We start from the raw sequence: 17,645 nt of genomic DNA on the forward strand, positions 1-17,645 counted from the left end.
TTGCTCTCTCTCTTCCACGTGATATTTTATAATTGAAGACTTTCTCTCCAGTCTGATGTGGACTTGGTATGAACGCTGTTTTCTCTGAGCTTAAGTTCCCATAAACTTGTGCATCTGCTTTAGACTTGTCAGCGCAACAGTCACTCGGGAGCACAGTAGTTATAAGATGAGATAGCGGAAAAAAACCTTTTCTGTAAATCAGATGTTTTGTTTTAGAAAACCTCTATGTGAACTTTATAATCTATGGGCCTGTGTATTTATATGATTAAGAATGTTCCATGTCAAGAATTGAATAAAATAAAAGGAGAATACAATATAACGAAGGATCATGGATTTGATTTTTAGATTTAAGCTTGGATATAACAATTTTCAAGAGACATAAGATAACTTTACCTTCCGCTCCATATAAGTGCTTGGATTTCACATGCAGCAAAAACTTTTTTTTAATGTTTTAATTTTGACTTTATCTGTTTCTTCTCTGTACTAAACAGATTGAATTACAGTTTTTCTAAGAAGCCATGAAAGCATTGTGTTCCATGTGTAATTCAATTCTACAGCAGCTTTAGCCAGGGGCAATGATTTTTATTAGATATGGTTGATCAGTTCATCCCATTTAAGTCAATGAATGTTCTTTTTGCTCTCCAGTGCTTGTTTTATAAAAACCCTAATAGGGCTGGTTTTGGGCGTTTTGTTTGTGAAGATTGAATAACTGCAGCCATGTTAAAGGAAAAGAGCAGGTAACAAGGAAGGATAATGTGTTATTACTGTTGTTCTCTCCTGAGTTAGTTCTATTCTTTTGCCCTTTGTTTTGTCTTGTCAGGTATCTCTAGCCAAGAATTGCCATCATGGTAGTGTTTGATGGGGGAGTGTATTTCTTGATGTGTACTAGTGTGATGATGTTGTACATTCAATAAGTGTATTTCTTAAAATTTCAAAGGCACAAATAGTCCGCAGAAGCATAGTTTGATTGAAACTGTCCCTCAGAAAGGACTTCCGGATGGAAAGCAGGTGCATATCGAGGATAGACAGTAACAAGTAGGAACTGAACCTGTGATCGTGCACCTGCAGAAGTGTACTGCTAAAGGCAAAATGATATCCTCTTCACCTGTTACCTTTATCATCCTGGATTCCATCTTATTTTTCTTAAGGTTCAACCTCTCCCATGTTTACCTTGGATAAGAATCTAATGAAACAAGACGGAGCCTCGCGGAAGTCACAGTATGACCCTCTGGATTTAACCTAAGGCCAGTAGAGTGAGTTCCTCTGAGCAACAGTACCTCATCTCGTGCTTCGGACAACACCTACACTCCAAACACATTTGTGAGAATGTGGTGTCATTGTCCTCAAAATTCTTGAAATAATAACCAGTTTTTCTGTCTCCTTCATGTATATCTCAAAGACTTTTATCTCACAACCCTTCCATCTCCAAGTTACTGGTGAATGGAGAAGATAACAGGGGGCACACACACAAGTTGAGTTACAATAGTTGGTAGTAATTAAGGGACACAATCAGGGAGGTTTGAACTGTGAGAATGCTTGAAAAAAAGAATAAAAGCATGTGATTGATTGACAAGTCTCAGAGGAAGATTACATCTCCCATAAGAGACAGATTTATTTTATTTAAATACTGACATTTTTAATGTTTTCTTATGTAATTTTGTTTGTACGACTTATTGTTGCACTGTCATAAACACTGGAACACATCATATGTTATGTCAATTGGCTCCTAGAAATAAATAGAGAATCATTGTCATCAATGAATGAACATGTTTTTTCCTTGCCTTGCAAAGCATAGAGGGATGGGTTTAAGTTTTTTTTGGATCATGTAAACACTTCCACACCTTATTTGGCAAGTCTCCCTGACAAGTAAAAGGCAAATGTCTTTTCCACAACCTTGTGCTGTCTGATCTTTGAATATTACAACGGAAACATTGTTGCCCGTCATCCAAAAAAACATCTGGAACAGAATCAAACAAAAGAGCTGTGAAACATTCAAAACATTGAGCAAAAAATAAAAAAGCCTTGGCTGCAGATACCGCAGCAGACACTGGCGTTCATACGGTTCCCCAAATCTTGCCCTCACCGGGACCTTCACTCTTCCTCTAAACAATCACATAGGAAATGAGGAACAATCACTTCCCCGAGAGAATAATAAGAGAGAGAAAGTCAACAAGGTGTCATCTGGTGTGATAAGGAAACGTAACAATGAGTTTTGGAGGAACTCCCTAAAGGCAAGGCAAGGCAGCTTTATTTGTCTAGCAAATTTCAACAACAGGGCAATTCAAAGTGCTTTAAACAAAAACAGTTAAAAAAAAACAGTTAAAAAATAAAAAAATATAAACAGGTAAAACACCAGAATAAAATGTATAAGAAATTATACATTAAAGAAAGGCAACATCAAAAAAGAAAGGTCTTCAGCGTTGATTTAAAAGAACTGAGAGTAGCAGCGGATCTGCAGTTTTCTGGAAGCTTCTTCCAGATATGCGGAGCATAGAAACTGAACGCTGCTTCCTCCTGTTTAGTTCTGACTCTTGGGACAGAAAGCAGACCTGTCCCAGATGACCTGAAAAATCTGGGGGGTTTGTAATGTAGTAGCAGATCAGAAATGTATTTTGGCCCTAAACCATTTAGTGATTCATAAACTAGCAAAAGTACTTTGAAATAAATTCGTTGAGGCACTGGAAGCCAGTGTAAGGATTTGGGATTTCTGATTGATTTTTTAGGGAGACCTGTAAAGACACTGTTACAGTAGTCAAGTCTACTGAAGATGAAAGCATGGAGAAGTCCTTTAACCCTTGATGTATTCTTAAGGTTATAATAGGCTGACTTTGTAATTGTCTTCATGTGGCTGTTAAAATTCAGGTCAGAGTCCATGACTACACCAAGATTTCTGGCTTTGACATTTGTTTTTAACATTGTTGCTTGCAGCTGAGCGCAGACTTTTAATCGTTCTTCTTTTGCTCCAAAAACAACCACCTCAGTTTTTCCTTCATTTAATTTCACAAAGTTATGGCACATCCTGCCGTTACTATGGTCAATGCACTTAGTCAGTTTTTGTATTGGACTATTGTCCCCTGGCAATAAGGTTATGTAAATTTGTTTGTTGTCCGCATAACCATGGTAACTTATTTTGTTGTTTTCCATAATCTGAGCCAGTGGAAGCTTGTAGATGTCAAACAGAAAAGGCCCCAGAATGGAGCCATGGGGAACTCTGCACGTCATATTTGTATGCTCAGATGCATAATTACCTAATGACACAAAATAGTCCCTATTCTTTAAGTAGGATTCAACCCAGTTTAGTACTGAGCCAGAAAGGTCAACCCAGTTTTCCAATCGGTTTAGTAATATATCATGGTTAACTGCGTCAAATGCAGCACTGAGACCAAGAAATAATAAGACTGAAATTTTGCCACTATCTGTGTTAAGGTGGATGTCATTAAATACTGATACGGAAATCCGACTGAGGTATCAAAACTGCCTTTTAGTAACAAGAAATGGTTGAGTTGTTGAAAACCGCTCTTACAATGATTTTAACTGAAAACGAAAGGTTTGATATTGGTCTATAGTTACTCATTAGTGATGTGTTTAGATTATTCTTTTTTAAGAGTGGCTTGATTACTGCAGGTTCTAGGGCCTGGGGAAGAGACTTGTTCACAATCTGAAGAAGATCAGAAGCCAATCAATTCAAAACATTTTCAAAAACACTAGTTGGTAGAATATCAAGGCAACAGGAGGCGCTTTTCCGATGTTGTATAACGTCCTTCTGGTTTTTATGGTTGATTGGATGAAATTTTGTCATATTGGAACTACTTTTACTTGAACACCGTGACAGCACATATCCTGTACTTGATATGAAGGCACTGACCGTTTGTCTAATCTTCTAAATTTTGTCTTTGAAAAAGGAGGGAAAGTCATCGCAGGACTTGGTTGATAAAAGGTCAGATGCTACTGGTACTTAAGGGGTTTGTTAACCTATCGACAGCAAACAAATCCTATTAATTATTATTGCTTCTGGAGATAATGTCAGAGAAGAAGGATGTCCTTGCATTACTTAGTTCCAAATTATAAATGCAAAGTCTATCTTTATATGTGTTATAATGGACCAGGAGATTCGTTTTTTGCCACCTTCGTTTAGCTTTTTGACACTCTTGACACTCCAAAATGTATAGTCCAGTAATTTATAAACATCCAAAAGCTGCGGCTGGTAGTTTCTCTCAGAGGAAAAGCAAGATTATCAGCAAAAATATGCAAGCAGAGGCAGGAGCAAGCAGCAAAGCATCCGCACTGTAAAAAGCAGGAAGGGCGTGTAGAGCCAAAAGAGACAGCTTGCCAGGTTCAAGACTGCAGGAGTCAAGTGTGGTGCAAGATGTGTGTTTTGTTTGGTCATGTGTTTGTAAGTGCATTATGGTCCCATAAAACAATGTGTAGATATCCACACTGTGCCAGCATCTATAGAAGCTAACACACCCATCAGAGCTCAATGAACACTTTGCGCTGAGAAGCTGGACATAAGCCATGTATGAGCAAACAAAGCAGTGGGTCCATTTCTTTTTACAGAGGTATGTTTTGCTGCCAAGCATTGTTCAAAATCCAGATAATTATATTGAAAAAGATTATACTGGGCATCCCAAAGTTTGCCAAAACACACAGTGTCAGTACAGACTGCTGGATTAAAGAGAAAGAGTTATACAAGGATATACAAGACATCTAGAGTATTTTCATTAAATGATCGATAGAAGAACAAGAACAAGGCCTCTTGGATTAAAACATTTCACTTAATGTAAGCATCAGATGCTAATACATGACCTATCAAAGGCATTGTTTCAGTCGTGTGAGAAAAAGGAGAGAACAGCTTTAACTCTCCTTGAAATTTCCTCAGTATTTACCATCTATAGGTCAAATCCATCAACACAATAGGTTGAATACCCTCAACGTTTTTGAAAGAAATGGATGACTGGGTCTGAACTTGGGGTGTAGCCAGGAGGACATCCTCATTTGGCTTTAGAAACCAGGGCTACCTGGCTCAATTGCGGAGCACAGTAGTGTCACATCTATTAAACAGTGAGGCCTGTCGGTTCTGACCTTTCCGTCCAGCCTGGCACAATGACTCCCTCATCCTTGTGTTCACAAACAGAGGCTGCTCACTCAATCAGGTCCTGAGGAGACCAAATTGCATTACCAACACATATCACCCACAATCTACTGCGACAGAATCACCCCCCAGGCAGGGATGAAATGGACACAGCAATATACAACAGCCATGCAGAGAAAAGAGGAAGGTTGGAGGGGTGTGGGGCCCAAAGAGGAGAGCTGGAGCTGTGTATGGGGAAGGAGTTGCGCTATAACAATGTCACTTAATTGATTTCATGCCATCTCATCAATTTTGATTAAAATGAAATGAGCCTTTGTACGTTTGAAAAGGTTAAAACAAATTGAAGGTGGAAATCACAGCTGGTAATCACAGTTTGTCTAACAGCGGGCTGTTAATGAAGCAACACGCTCTCTATCATTCATTTCAACCTCCTCTGTGCATATGGAGACAAGAATGTCCTTTTTTGTGTGTGTTTGTGTGAGCACATTCACGCAAGTTGTATTTAAAACAGCATGTATAGCATCATGGCCTCCTTATAGATGAACTGACAGCAGTGGAGCTGGAAGATGCAGTTGTGCAAAAATGAATTAACGGGTCTCAACAAAAAGTTTAAAAAAGTAAGGTTTTGACCATAAAACAAATTGATAACTAATTTTCATGAAAGAAGTGACTATCTGATGAAAATGTTTATTTTCGTCCACTTATTTACGTGTGATTTACACAAATTCTCTGTTTGAGAAATTCTATCGACAGAATTGACAAGCACATGTGGTAAAGGAATCCTTTCACATGGTAAAGAATCCTTCAGAATCTGTCTTTATCAATGCATTACAGTATCTTGTTCTCCAAGTCTCATACAGTATGCCCAAGTGTTTCTTTAATGATACAATGTTCCATTACTACACAGATACCTTGAGGTAACCTTGCCCCTTATGACCTCATAAGTAGCAAGATTCCAGATTGGCCCACCTGAGCTTTCATTTCCTCAAAGGCAGAACAGGATACCCAAGGCTTGGCTTACACCTATCGCCATTTCTAGCCACTGGGGACCACAGGCAGGCTGAGGGAACACATATTAATGTTAAAAAAAACTCATAAAGTGGAAGTTTCATGCCACGGGACCTTTAAAGGACAGGCCAAGATGACAAAAAGTGTCAAACTCAAAGTGGTACTTACAAGCAGTACAACACCAAACACACACATTGGAACTGTTGTAGCTAACTACTGGCACCTGGTGGTGGTTTAGAGAACCACAGGTGCACGTGTAGCCCTTTCATTGCCTTATTAATTACAGACATTATACAGAAGTTTCCTCAGTGGTGAATATAAAAACACAGGCAAGTTCAAAATTGTATTCTTGTTTTATTTTTAAAAAGCAAACTTTGCAGTGTTAACAAAAAAGAAAAATCATATAATTCCAATGCACCTTGCTTAATAAATAACAGAGCTGCTTGTTAATCTGAAAGCATACCCCGCTGGGATATGCTGTTGTGAAGAAGCACTGTTGCCTTTTTGCTCACAAATTGCCCTATTTCCAGTGGCTGATTTGCTTAAGTAAACTTACAGCTGCGTAGATGTGCTGCTGTCTCAGCAACAACAGTCTTCAGTAGAAATGCAAATAGATAAACATGCAAAGCAAACCTCTGGCTAATTATACAGCCGTCTTACATGGTCTGTGTCCCTGAGCACTGGAAAAAAGTGTAATGCACAGCATGTAAGCTCTTCGAAGACATAACTTTAATATACAACATCTGTAGGTTGGGAGACTGGAAATTTCTCATTAAAGCTTACTGTACACTAATTATACTGCAACACAAAAGCACAAGGGCTCTTTGCTTATATTTAAAAAGGTGTTGGTTTGGCATTTTTTGTACTTATTTACAGAAGACCACAAAGACAGTGGAGAAGGTACACAAAGCTACGTTCATCTAAGCAAGGGTTAGCTCAGGCTCCAGAGAATGATGTATCAGAGTCAAAAAACATAGCGCGGCAGTTGTTTAAGTATATCATAACACACTGTCACTAACAATAAAACTCCAAAGATTGCAGGGTTTAGAAATATAAAACACTGATGAGTGCCCACATGACATGTTTTCATCTTATGCCTAGCTCTTCATTTATTTATTTTTATTTGATGAACACATGATTAAAACACACAAACATTTTTCAGGATAAAAAGGTCTGCAATGCCATATGATTTCTTGTGCAGTGACTTAGGGAAGTGGTTCTTTGAAATCTCTATAAGGCACTAAAATTGAAAACGAACACGCTCTGAAAAAAACGTCTATAAAAAGGCAAGCACATGACCTAATATGGCTCTGCTGTGGCAAATGACTTGAATCTGCTAAAAGTCAGAGAGAGAAGATGACAACTTTTGCTTTTTTCTTCTCAGTGCAGTGGATACAGTGTTCTGTCTCATTGCAGTCAAGGAGAGTTAACAGTCATCCTTAATCATCTTTTTTGTCAGAGGTGCTGTCTTCTGTTTTTTCCTCTGAACTGGCCTGACCGGCCAATTCCAAATCACCTGGACTTGCCTCTTGGATTGCTTGGTATCTCTGAAGCTCTAGGTATGTAGTGAAAAGCTTGGCGTACTCCGGGTGGACTGTGGCAAAACTTTGAAATTCAGCTGAATCAAAGGCACATAGAAAAGCGTTAGGATACACTGTAGCTCAGGAAAGTAATTATAATAGTGGTAAAATACTGTCTCTATTTACTGCACATATTCCCACTCCATAATATTCTGGAGGAATTGCAAAAGAAGGCCAGATGACTAAGATGTAGCTTGGCGTTGGGAGTCTACTCACTGAAGGTGATGAAACCAGAGTCGTCAGCATCGATCTCCTTGAAGAGCTTGGCCATGTTAAGATTGGACACACACAAAGCTGAGCGCAACAGAGAGGTAAACTCCTCTCGGGTGATTTTCTCATCCTCATCTGTATCAAACAGCTGCACGCGATAGGACAGGAACAGAGAAAATAATTATTTCAATTTCCAATTTTTCCATGTTTAGAAAAATTAAAAGGTTATTTAAAGTGATCACATAATGCTCATTTTTATAATTGTATTAAGAGCTTGTACCTTGAAAAGGTTTACATGGTTAATAAAAAAAACAACAACACCCTATTTCTGTCGTACTGCACATTCATGCAGCTCCTCTTTTCACCCTGTGTGTTGAGCTCTCCGTTTTCGCTACACACTTCTGTTCCATCTCTGTTGGGAGTCGCACATGCACATGCACAGTACTGCTAGCTTGTCAATTGCAAAGTATGAGGGAGTGCCATGCTAGCAGCTAGGCGAGCATTATAACGTGTGTTACAAAGTGACACACATTTGTCACAGAAGTAAAGGCTGGACTACATTAGAGATGTTTTCTCTGGAAGATGGTAAGTCCCTTTGGAGTGGACTTTCGGCCTTTTCACTTTGTAAACCTATAACGTTCACAAAAACTAAATATATGACAAAATTTAAAAAAAATTAAAAAAGGAAAAAAACAAAACGCATAATTTGAGCACTCTAATGGTTGAAAATAGGTAGGCGGGTTAGAAAAAAACGTACACAAATTGGGGAAATCAATTAGTTGGACAAAAAGTTAAATTATTACACCAGAACTGTTACTCCAGAACCACACATGACTTATGGGGATCATGGCTCCACATCCTCCACAGCAGACACACATAGTCAACTAGACATCATCCAAGCCTCTGTAAATGCTGTGCTAAAATGTCAACTAATGACAGGTATGGGTAATTTAGCTTAGGTTTAGTACTTGTGTTTGCATTTTGCCTATTTTATTTTTATTTTAATATTAAGCTTGTGTGTATATTAAGCACACACACAGTATATATATATATATATATATATATATATATATATATATATATATATATATACACACACACATACACACACACACACACACACACACACACACAAGCAGCTGCCTGGGATCCCACCATACACATTTCTGTGTCTTTGTATTCAGTATACGAGCTATTTCTTCAGTCCCTAGTATGAGCACAGCAATGTCACAATACTTCTACCTGAAAAGCCATTCGGAGCACATCTTCAGTGTTGGCTGGTCGACACAAGATGGTCACGCCGATGACGTACTCTCTGAAGTCTATGGTGCCATCTCCATTCTAGACAGGGTCAAAGAAACAACAACAAAAATACATTAGTCCTGAAATGCACAGATTGTTAAAATGGATAGTACTTCACTTGTTAACTCATCAACTGTTTTGAATGTATGAGTTTTGTAAATTAAAGGGTAATATATATACATACACATACATACATACATACATAAACAAACAAACAAATAAAATAGCACAAGTAATTTCTATAAATCGCAATTCTCTATTACTGGAAAAAGGAGGCATAGGCATTCTGAGGAAAAAGGGTTTTATGCTTCCAACTCTGGTAGGCATACAGTGAAGGAGGCCAAACTACTGTAATCATAATTTCCTCTTCCAGGCTGTATAAATCCTGAGCCCACATCATGATTCCCTCCCAAGGTTGACTATAGTCAGTACACATTATGTGCAGTGATGTAAAATATATATTATGTAAAATGAACATTAAAATTGTTGTTTGTTATGTTGTCAACCAGTATATTTATGCTGTGTTTCCTGCAGGATGGAACAGTTTTACTGTACCAAGACTTAATCCAATTCTGTGCGTCAAAAGAAAATTCAGTGTCATTCATAATGGAACTATTCGGTGGTCAAAGTCTCTCACCCTGTCAAACAATGCAAACAGCTCCTCAAGGGCTGGGTTGACAGGCAGCTTCAGGAATGTGGCAAACTCTTCAATGGTGATCCGTCCTCCTTTACAAGAGCTGGCCATGGCTGCAAAGCCATCTAGCTCCTTCTTCACATTGTCCCACTTCAGACTGAGGAGGAAAGGCACACAGTGGATGTTGTGGTGTTTCTTATACTCTGTCAAACTTTGTATTTTACATAATTGCTCTCAAGCTACATAAAGTCAATCACTTACAGATCGGTTGTCAGGTGTGTGATAAACAACATTGTCAATAAACAAACAAAAGCCTTCAAGCCAAATTTGTCATTACAAATGACCCTATATGACGATGCCTAGAGTGTACTTAAGTGAGATGTTCTTACTTGAGTTTACGGCTAATTTTGGTGAACTCAACGAGGCCGGCCTCCATGGGCAGCGTTAGCTCGCCAGCTGAGATCATCAGGCGGCAGTCTTCATATGTGTGGTCTGTCACTGGAACTCCCAAAGCTCTGGAAGCAGACAGTGCACACAATTTTAATTACCAAAAGCTGTAGCCACTGTCTCCCCCACTGCCAAAGACTGAAAGAACTTGAATCACTGCTTTGCACAATCAATCATTTCATGCTGCTATTTTACATACCGCTGTTTTAAAAGTTGAAGGTCAACATTTATATAATTGTGTTTTACTATTTAAGTTAACTTATCTTATATATCTTAACTATATACTGTGTGTATATAAATATATATATATATATATATTATATTATGTATATATTTTGTTTTTATTAATATTCTTTTTCTAGTTGTCTTTGATTGTGTTCTGTTTACTTAACTTTGTTCTATTTATTACACTAATGAAAGAGCTGCTGAGCAGATTTTCATTGTACTCTGGGCACAATGACAATAAAAGATCCATCTACTGTATATTTCCATCTGAAAAAGATTACATATACATTTATATACATTGGTAAGCTCAAATGCTCGTAAAGAGCTGGATGTAGCAGGCTAGGAAGATATGCATGTCGGAACTAATGTAGTTCTAATGCCAGTAAGAATGCAGAATCATTGGTTAAATCTTGGCCATCATATCACACAGCATACTCTCCACCACTTATTTACTGTAAATGTCCCCATCAACTTCCACGAACCCCATATGTGTTTAACATTGTATTCATTACTTAAGCACACACTTTTTCTTTTCTATTGCACTTTGTCATACTGTGTGCTTGAGCAATACACAGTGGAATGTGCATTTCAGACTGATTAACACTTACTGGGCCATAGTTTCTCGCACTCTGCTAGCATACAGATGAGGGCTTTTCTTCTCCTCCTCGGTGGGGTTATGAGTCGGCAGGAACTAAAAAACAGAGTAAACAGACAAAAAAGGTCACAAGGAAGTCCGAGCAGAAAGTAAACTTTAAACTTGGATAGAATCCAAATGCAGAAAACATATCTTGTGCTTAGGTTGATACAGTACAGTCTCTTTGAGTTAAAGGTGGTCTAAGCGATGTTGGATGATGTCACTTCTTATTGAAACTATTTTTAAACCGAACAAGGCTAGCTCACCCCTCCCTCCTCCTCACCCCTCCCCCCCAACCCCCACCTCCAAAATCCTTCTTGTTGGTTATTGGCTGGAAAGCTGGAAAACTGCTTGTCATGTTAGTGGTGCAGGTTGGCACAGCTTGTTTGTGGAGCCTGGGCTCTCTACAGAGACTGCGATTTTTTTCACAGTGTGTTCAGGGGACAGGCATCTGGTAGATAGTGAGGAGACGCTTGCCGTTTGTGACAAAAAAATCTTGTAGCCTAAGAAACGCGAGACATTGCTTAGAGCACCTTTAAACATAGAATCCAATGACTATATTGAAGCAAATTGAGACTGCACAATTAGCTTTCTTTAGTTTAATTTGATAGTTGAGAGAGGCAAATGATAGAACTAGTAAAATAAAAGTAAAACTAAAGTTGCATTTTGGAGAATAAATGCAACTTTAGAGGGTTTAGAAATATAAAACACTGATGAGTGCCCACATGACATGTTTTCATCTTATGCCTAGCTCTTCATTTATTTTTATTTATTTGATGAACACATGATTAAAACACACAAACATTTTTCAGGATAAAAAGGTCTCCAATGCAATATGATTTCTTGTGCAGTGACTTAGGGAAGTGGCTCTTTGAAATCTCTAGAAGGCACTAAAATGGAAAACTAACACGCTCTGAAAAAAACGTCTATAAAAAGGAAAGCACATGACCTAATATGGCTCTGCTGTGGCAAATGACTTGAATCTGCTAAAAGTCGGAGAGAGCAGATGACAACTTTTTCTTTTTTCTTCTCAGTGCAGTGTATACAGTGTTCTGTCTCATTGCAGTCAAGGAGAGTTAACAGTCATCCTTAATCATCTTTTTTGTCAGAGGTGCTGTCTTCTGGTTTTTATCATAAAATAACGTTAAACAAAATATATGACATAACATACTTCTTACTTAAAAATTTCTTAACACCAAACAACATGTTTTTATATCCAAATTACAATATCAGTTTGTAGTATCTTTGCCATTATATAAGGATGCACATTTGGGGAATGCATGTTACCTCTATCTCTACTGTGGTGTAGAGCTGGCTCAAGGTTAGAAGCAGCAGCGTCTTCCTGCACAAAACACAAGAAGGACAGTCGGTTACTTATATGACCTCAACAGTACCAATAGGTATTGCAATACAAGTCAATAATGTTGCTGGTACATTGTTACAGTCACATTAGTTTCTAAGACAAAGCAGCAGTAAACATGGATACATTACATTTTTACATGTCATTTAGCTGCTGCTTTTATCCAAAGCAACTAACAATTGCTATATATCAGAGGTTGCACGCCTCTGGATATTAAGTGTCTTGCTCAGGGACACATTGGTTTATATATCACAGCTGGACTCAAGCCCAGATCTCCCACACCAAAGGCATGTGTCATATCCACTGTGCCATCACCATCCATAGATGTAACATGAGAAACTTACGAGCTGAAACCCTGCCAAGTCCAGGACACTGTATCCTGGAGAGAAAAATAAAGGGGAATGCATAAAGCTCCATATAACATTAACAATGAGATACAATGGCATACAATGCTTGTGTGTTGCAACTGAGCTTCTAATGTTGCTGTCAGTATCGAGTGTATGTACAGTTCCCCATTGTATTTCATCTATGGCTCTGCCTCTATATAAGTAGCTTCTGTAGTACAGTGTGCCTCTAGGAATTTGGCTCTCAAGATGTGAGGTGATAGATAGATAGATAGATAGATAGATAGATATATATATATACACATACATACACACACACACACACACACACACACACAGTATTACAATCACACTCGCTCACCAGTTTGTTGGGATATCTCATAATCACAGGTTGCACAGGAACCCCTGGGATAAAGGCACCTAGAGGTGGCGGACACACAGTGTGAAAGAAATCATGGGAACTTCTCTTTAGGAATGAATCAAAGCTAAATCATTGTCTCAAACCCAGTTTTGGTTGTATCGGTTGACAACAAGGCAATGCACAAACCACGTTTTATAAGGAGTGGATGGAAGAGTAGAAGCATCGAATGCAGCCTTTTTCTGCTCAGTGGATTAGTTTCAAGCCAAGGGAAAATGTGTTATGAGCAAAAGACCTACATTTAATTTACATTTTAAAAAATCCGTACCTTGTTTGAAAGTGATTAGACAGGAGCGATTTGTACATGTTCCTTCAGGAAATATCAGAACCTGACAAACAGAGTATCATTAGTTGTACTAAGAATGCAATGTTATGCTACTGCCGCTAACAACATTTAAAGTATGCTTTTGAAATAATGGTGCTTTAAGTCAACATTGTATGCTTTGGCCAATTCTCTGATAGCACTGAAACAAATATACCTCTAAAACTCACAAAGGAAACCAAATGGACATCCTGAATTGCAGCTCTTCGGTTTCCTGATGACAAGCTTAAAGTTTTCTTTGTAGCTATAATCACTGCTATTACCAGATTAATATTAGGGGAATGTTTGCTTGAGGATGTTGTTGTGTGTTGGGACAGACCTGTGGCCAGTGGCCTCCTGATTTGGCTCTGCTTTCAATCTCCTGGATGGTGTTCTTCCTGGAGTCTGGGTCCTTTCTGGACACCAGCACTGGCTGAAGACAGCGCACTAACCCTGCAGAGAGGGCAAAACACACACATTAAAATAAACACTTAGAAGAGGAAATTACTAAATTATTACTTAATGTCCAGGCTTTGCCTAGATGTGTGGATTTGTTAGCAGTGCCAATAAATTTAACCTTACTGATGATATCCCAATTATGTAGTTCATTTGAATCAAACTCTGGGGTGTCACAACTATCAAAATGATAGATTGAATAAGTAATATTTATCACGGCAACAGCACACTCTTAATTCACAAATTACATTTGTAAATGTTAGTTATAATATCTCATTGCCAAAGGTCTGTTTCAACGGAATTTTGAAACAGAATGATGCATGAGTAATGTACATAAAAAGCTGTGGAACTGTGCAATCAGATGACGATTAGTCCGGATCAACGGAAGTATATTAAATTAGGTATATATAAAATTGCCCGACATCCAGCACCACCTTGTGCTATCTGTGTGTTGCCGTACTCAAACAATGTTCGCTTCCAGAAACAACAAACGGTTTGAGCTAGCAAGCTACTGTACAAACTGAAAATGACAGGTTTTGAAGAAAATTTGGATCATGCAAGAAGGCAGGCCTGCTAGGTTCTTTCGGGGAGTGATTGTAAGGATTTATACAGTAGTTGGTTTACTCTAACTGGGACGTTTTGGCAGGAATTGCTGTGGACAAAGTACACACGGCGATAGGCTGGTAAGAGCAAATGTCATTTACTCATGTATCCAGCTTATTGAAATAGCTCACATTAGCAGCACCCAAGACCACACACACACACCCACACCAACACCCACACTTAAGAGAACCATAAAACCTCCATAAACACATGATGCCTTCCATGCACGGAAACAGCAAAGCAAATGATAAGCATCATACTGCCAAAGATGGGTGCTTCCAGGTTTTCGACACGGGAGACAGTGGAGGGCAGGCCTGCAACAATGCACACAATCCCATCAAAAAAGGTGGAGTGGGGGGCCACAGCCAGGATAGGGGCCTCACTGCTGTCCACCTGCTTGCCCTTGACCACCACTCTGAAGCCCATGGAGAAGTAGTAAGCCCTCCCCAAGGCAGCCATCACTCTCCGACACATGAACCTGGAGATGATCAGAACCATAAGTTAAAGTATACACAGATAACAATTTTAAACGGCTTCTCTGTTAAACATTATCACCTCCAGGGTTATTATGTGACAGGGGGCAAAACGGACTGAGCAAAAGTGTTTTAGTAACAGGAAGAGTTGCATCATTTTGAATATTTCCTGCTAAGACTAGCCCTCAGAAGAATCTTCCTTATGTGAAGTCACAGTCTAGATTGAGATATTGAGAGGAAATAATAACAATTTAGTAGTAATCTTGTTCTTTCAGTCTACCCCCCCCCCTTAAGCATATCTGAACCTGTTAACAGCAAAGCAATAGGTAGTTGAGCAGGATAAGCTTCTCTCTCTTTTCCACCCCCTAGACCATGTTTGGTCACAATCATGTAAAAAACTGCACTCTGAGCTCACAAGAATGTTCCTGTTAACTGTAGAGCTGCACACTGTGTATACAGCAGCTACTATCTGCTAAACTAAACTGTTTAAAATGCCACACCCTCCTTGGTACTCAGAGGTAAAATACTACAATCCAACCACTGCTTATTTCCCATGTAGTATGTCAATACAGGAATTATGGCATGCAACAATAATAGTAATAAAGTATTATTATTAATGAATAGATGATTGTTCCTACTCAAAACTAGATAAGATATTCTCAGTTCTTTTTATTAAGCACCACTAATGCCACTGACTCTTTTTGGAGAACTTAGGCAAAATTACCTTTAGTATTGCGTTTGTTACAGATATGATCTGAGGAAACATGATTCAGCAGTAATGCAAGCTGCAGCACATTCTTCAAGTCACGCCTGGAACAATTATTTTGAGAATGTGTTGCCTTTGCCTATGTGCTTTCCTGTCCAGTTTATGAACCCAGGAAACACACTGCTTCTGCTACTTCTTGCTTAAGTGAACTGACCATATTTGTACAGTGATACTTAACATATTTTCTCAAATGTTAATGTATTCTTTCACCAAAGCTATGTTTGTATGCACTGAGCAGGGTGGCTCACCTGCAAAAATTAAGTGTTAGTGGCCAACTCCCTCTTTGTCGGCTAAGTTTATGGTGACTCATTGTCGCTTTGCAAACACCAAATGATTGCAAGAGGCTGCACTGGTAAAAAGGAAGTACAAACCCCCCCCAAAAAAAAGTGGGTTTCTGACACCATGGCCTAGGTACCTGTAAGTGCATTAGGCCAAGCTCTACTTTAGCTTTAGTTTAAAAATAATGTAGAATTATGTAAACAAAAGGGATGTCAGTAAGGCTGTTTTATTGTGACGTTATACAGTTTTAAGTGATTTGGCTTTGATAAGACATTAAGTGAGTCTGATATCAACAAGCCATGATTTATGATGCAATTCTGCTGAGCCTGACGATCTGATGCAAGTGAAGTGTGGGACAGTTCCGCGGGAAGCTGTGTTGCAGTGGGATGGTGTGTTTGCATCCTAGTTACCGTCTCCAGCCTGTCATTGGTTCCACAGCTCCTTTCAGAGGATGGTTCAGGGTTATTATGACAGCCACCGGCCATGTCACCATGAGAACCAGGGACATAAGGATGGCCCGTATAGGGACCAGGAATATTCCTAGGAGGACACACTGCATGGAGAGGGGCACACACAACATACACAGATCATAAATTACAGGCCTATGCAACCATATAAAGGGAAGACTGCTGCCACGGTTAAAGTCGACCTGCCTGCCATTTTTATGAGCATTCATGCACGAGCAATCCACATCACTGGACGGCTTTCCAGAAAGTACACACACAACAGCTCTCATTGTTTATGCTGTACAAGCCGATTGTCAAAGCCTCGTTGGAGAAGATTACAGGCCCTGGTTACGCAGCAGCCTATGTGTGTGTTCACACATTTACACATCAGATCTGGTGTGTGTGAGCAGTGTTTCCAAAAGCGATGCCTGTATTCTACAAAAGCTTGACTTTACATGACCGTTGATGTGCAACGCCTTACTCACTTTAATGATGGTAGCTGTGGTTAGTTTGGTGTCTTGAACAAACGGGTTGATGACCGCAGGCAGCAGCAGAGATTGTTGCCTCGGCAGGGCGAATACTCGCTGTGGCGGCATTGCAGTCCAAGTGAACGAAGACAGGAAAATGTTTCACCCGAGACGCCGTTATGTTATCATTTCACTTCCTCAAATTGGAACCCGTTCTCTCATTTCGCACCAGATCAGACGACCATACGTGCAAAACGCGTCCACGGCGCAGCAAGAGCGGAGCCATATAGGCGTTTTTTTTTGTCAAGCTCCACCTCTAACGTGCTCGCAGCGGGGTTTCTTAAGCCTGCAGACGGATTACCATCCATTTCTACAATGTGTGAACCCTAATTGTGTTTGCAGGATGTTTATTATTACATTCGAGGTATTTATATTTAGATAGATATTGCACATGCAATCAAAACGCCAATTATGGGGCTGTTCGTGACTATGCACGTGCTTTGTGCAAATAGTGATAAAAAACAGATTTCATCAATGTGCATACCACAACGACAGTGATGCACAAGTAGCGAATGAGCACAGATTTCATGGGGAAAATGT

At 39.2% G+C, this 17,645-nt stretch overlaps 1 protein-coding gene across 1 annotated transcript; it reads right to left on the reverse strand.

The window, feature by feature from the left end:
* Positions 1 to 6,810: 6,810 nt before the first annotated feature.
* Positions 6,811 to 17,367, reverse strand: lpcat2 (lysophosphatidylcholine acyltransferase 2). The gene is made up of 14 exons (XM_034867171.1): positions 17,064 to 17,367; positions 16,543 to 16,685; positions 14,875 to 15,092; positions 13,896 to 14,008; positions 13,523 to 13,583; positions 13,198 to 13,256; positions 12,837 to 12,871; positions 12,420 to 12,474; positions 11,107 to 11,189; positions 10,216 to 10,341; positions 9,830 to 9,983; positions 9,133 to 9,231; positions 7,897 to 8,038; positions 6,811 to 7,718 (listed from the first exon to the last, which is right to left on the reverse strand). The coding sequence occupies exons 1-14, from the start codon at positions 17,172 to 17,174 to the stop codon at positions 7,540 to 7,542; spliced, it is 1,578 nt and encodes a 525-aa protein (XP_034723062.1). The 5' UTR covers positions 17,175 to 17,367; the 3' UTR covers positions 6,811 to 7,539.
* Positions 17,368 to 17,645: the final 278 nt, after the last annotated feature.

Source organism: Etheostoma cragini, chromosome 1 (assembly GCF_013103735.1).
Source record: "Etheostoma cragini isolate CJK2018 chromosome 1, CSU_Ecrag_1.0, whole genome shotgun sequence".
NCBI lineage: Eukaryota > Metazoa > Chordata > Actinopteri > Perciformes > Percidae > Etheostoma > Etheostoma cragini.

Excerpts from the sequence above, each read along its gene's own strand:
- lpcat2 (XM_034867171.1), bottom strand. The coding sequence starts at position 17,174 with ATGCCGCCACAGCGAGTATTCGCCCTGCCGAGGCAACAATCTCTGCTG. Across the intron at positions 9,232-9,829 it reads TGTTTGCATTGTTTGACAGG|AATGGAGATGGCACCATAGA; the intron begins GTGAGAGACTTT and ends GACCCTGTCTAG. Across the intron at positions 8,039-9,132 it reads TGCTCCGAATGGCTTTTCAG|CTGTTTGATACAGATGAGGA; the intron begins GTAGAAGTATTG and ends TATCGCGTGCAG.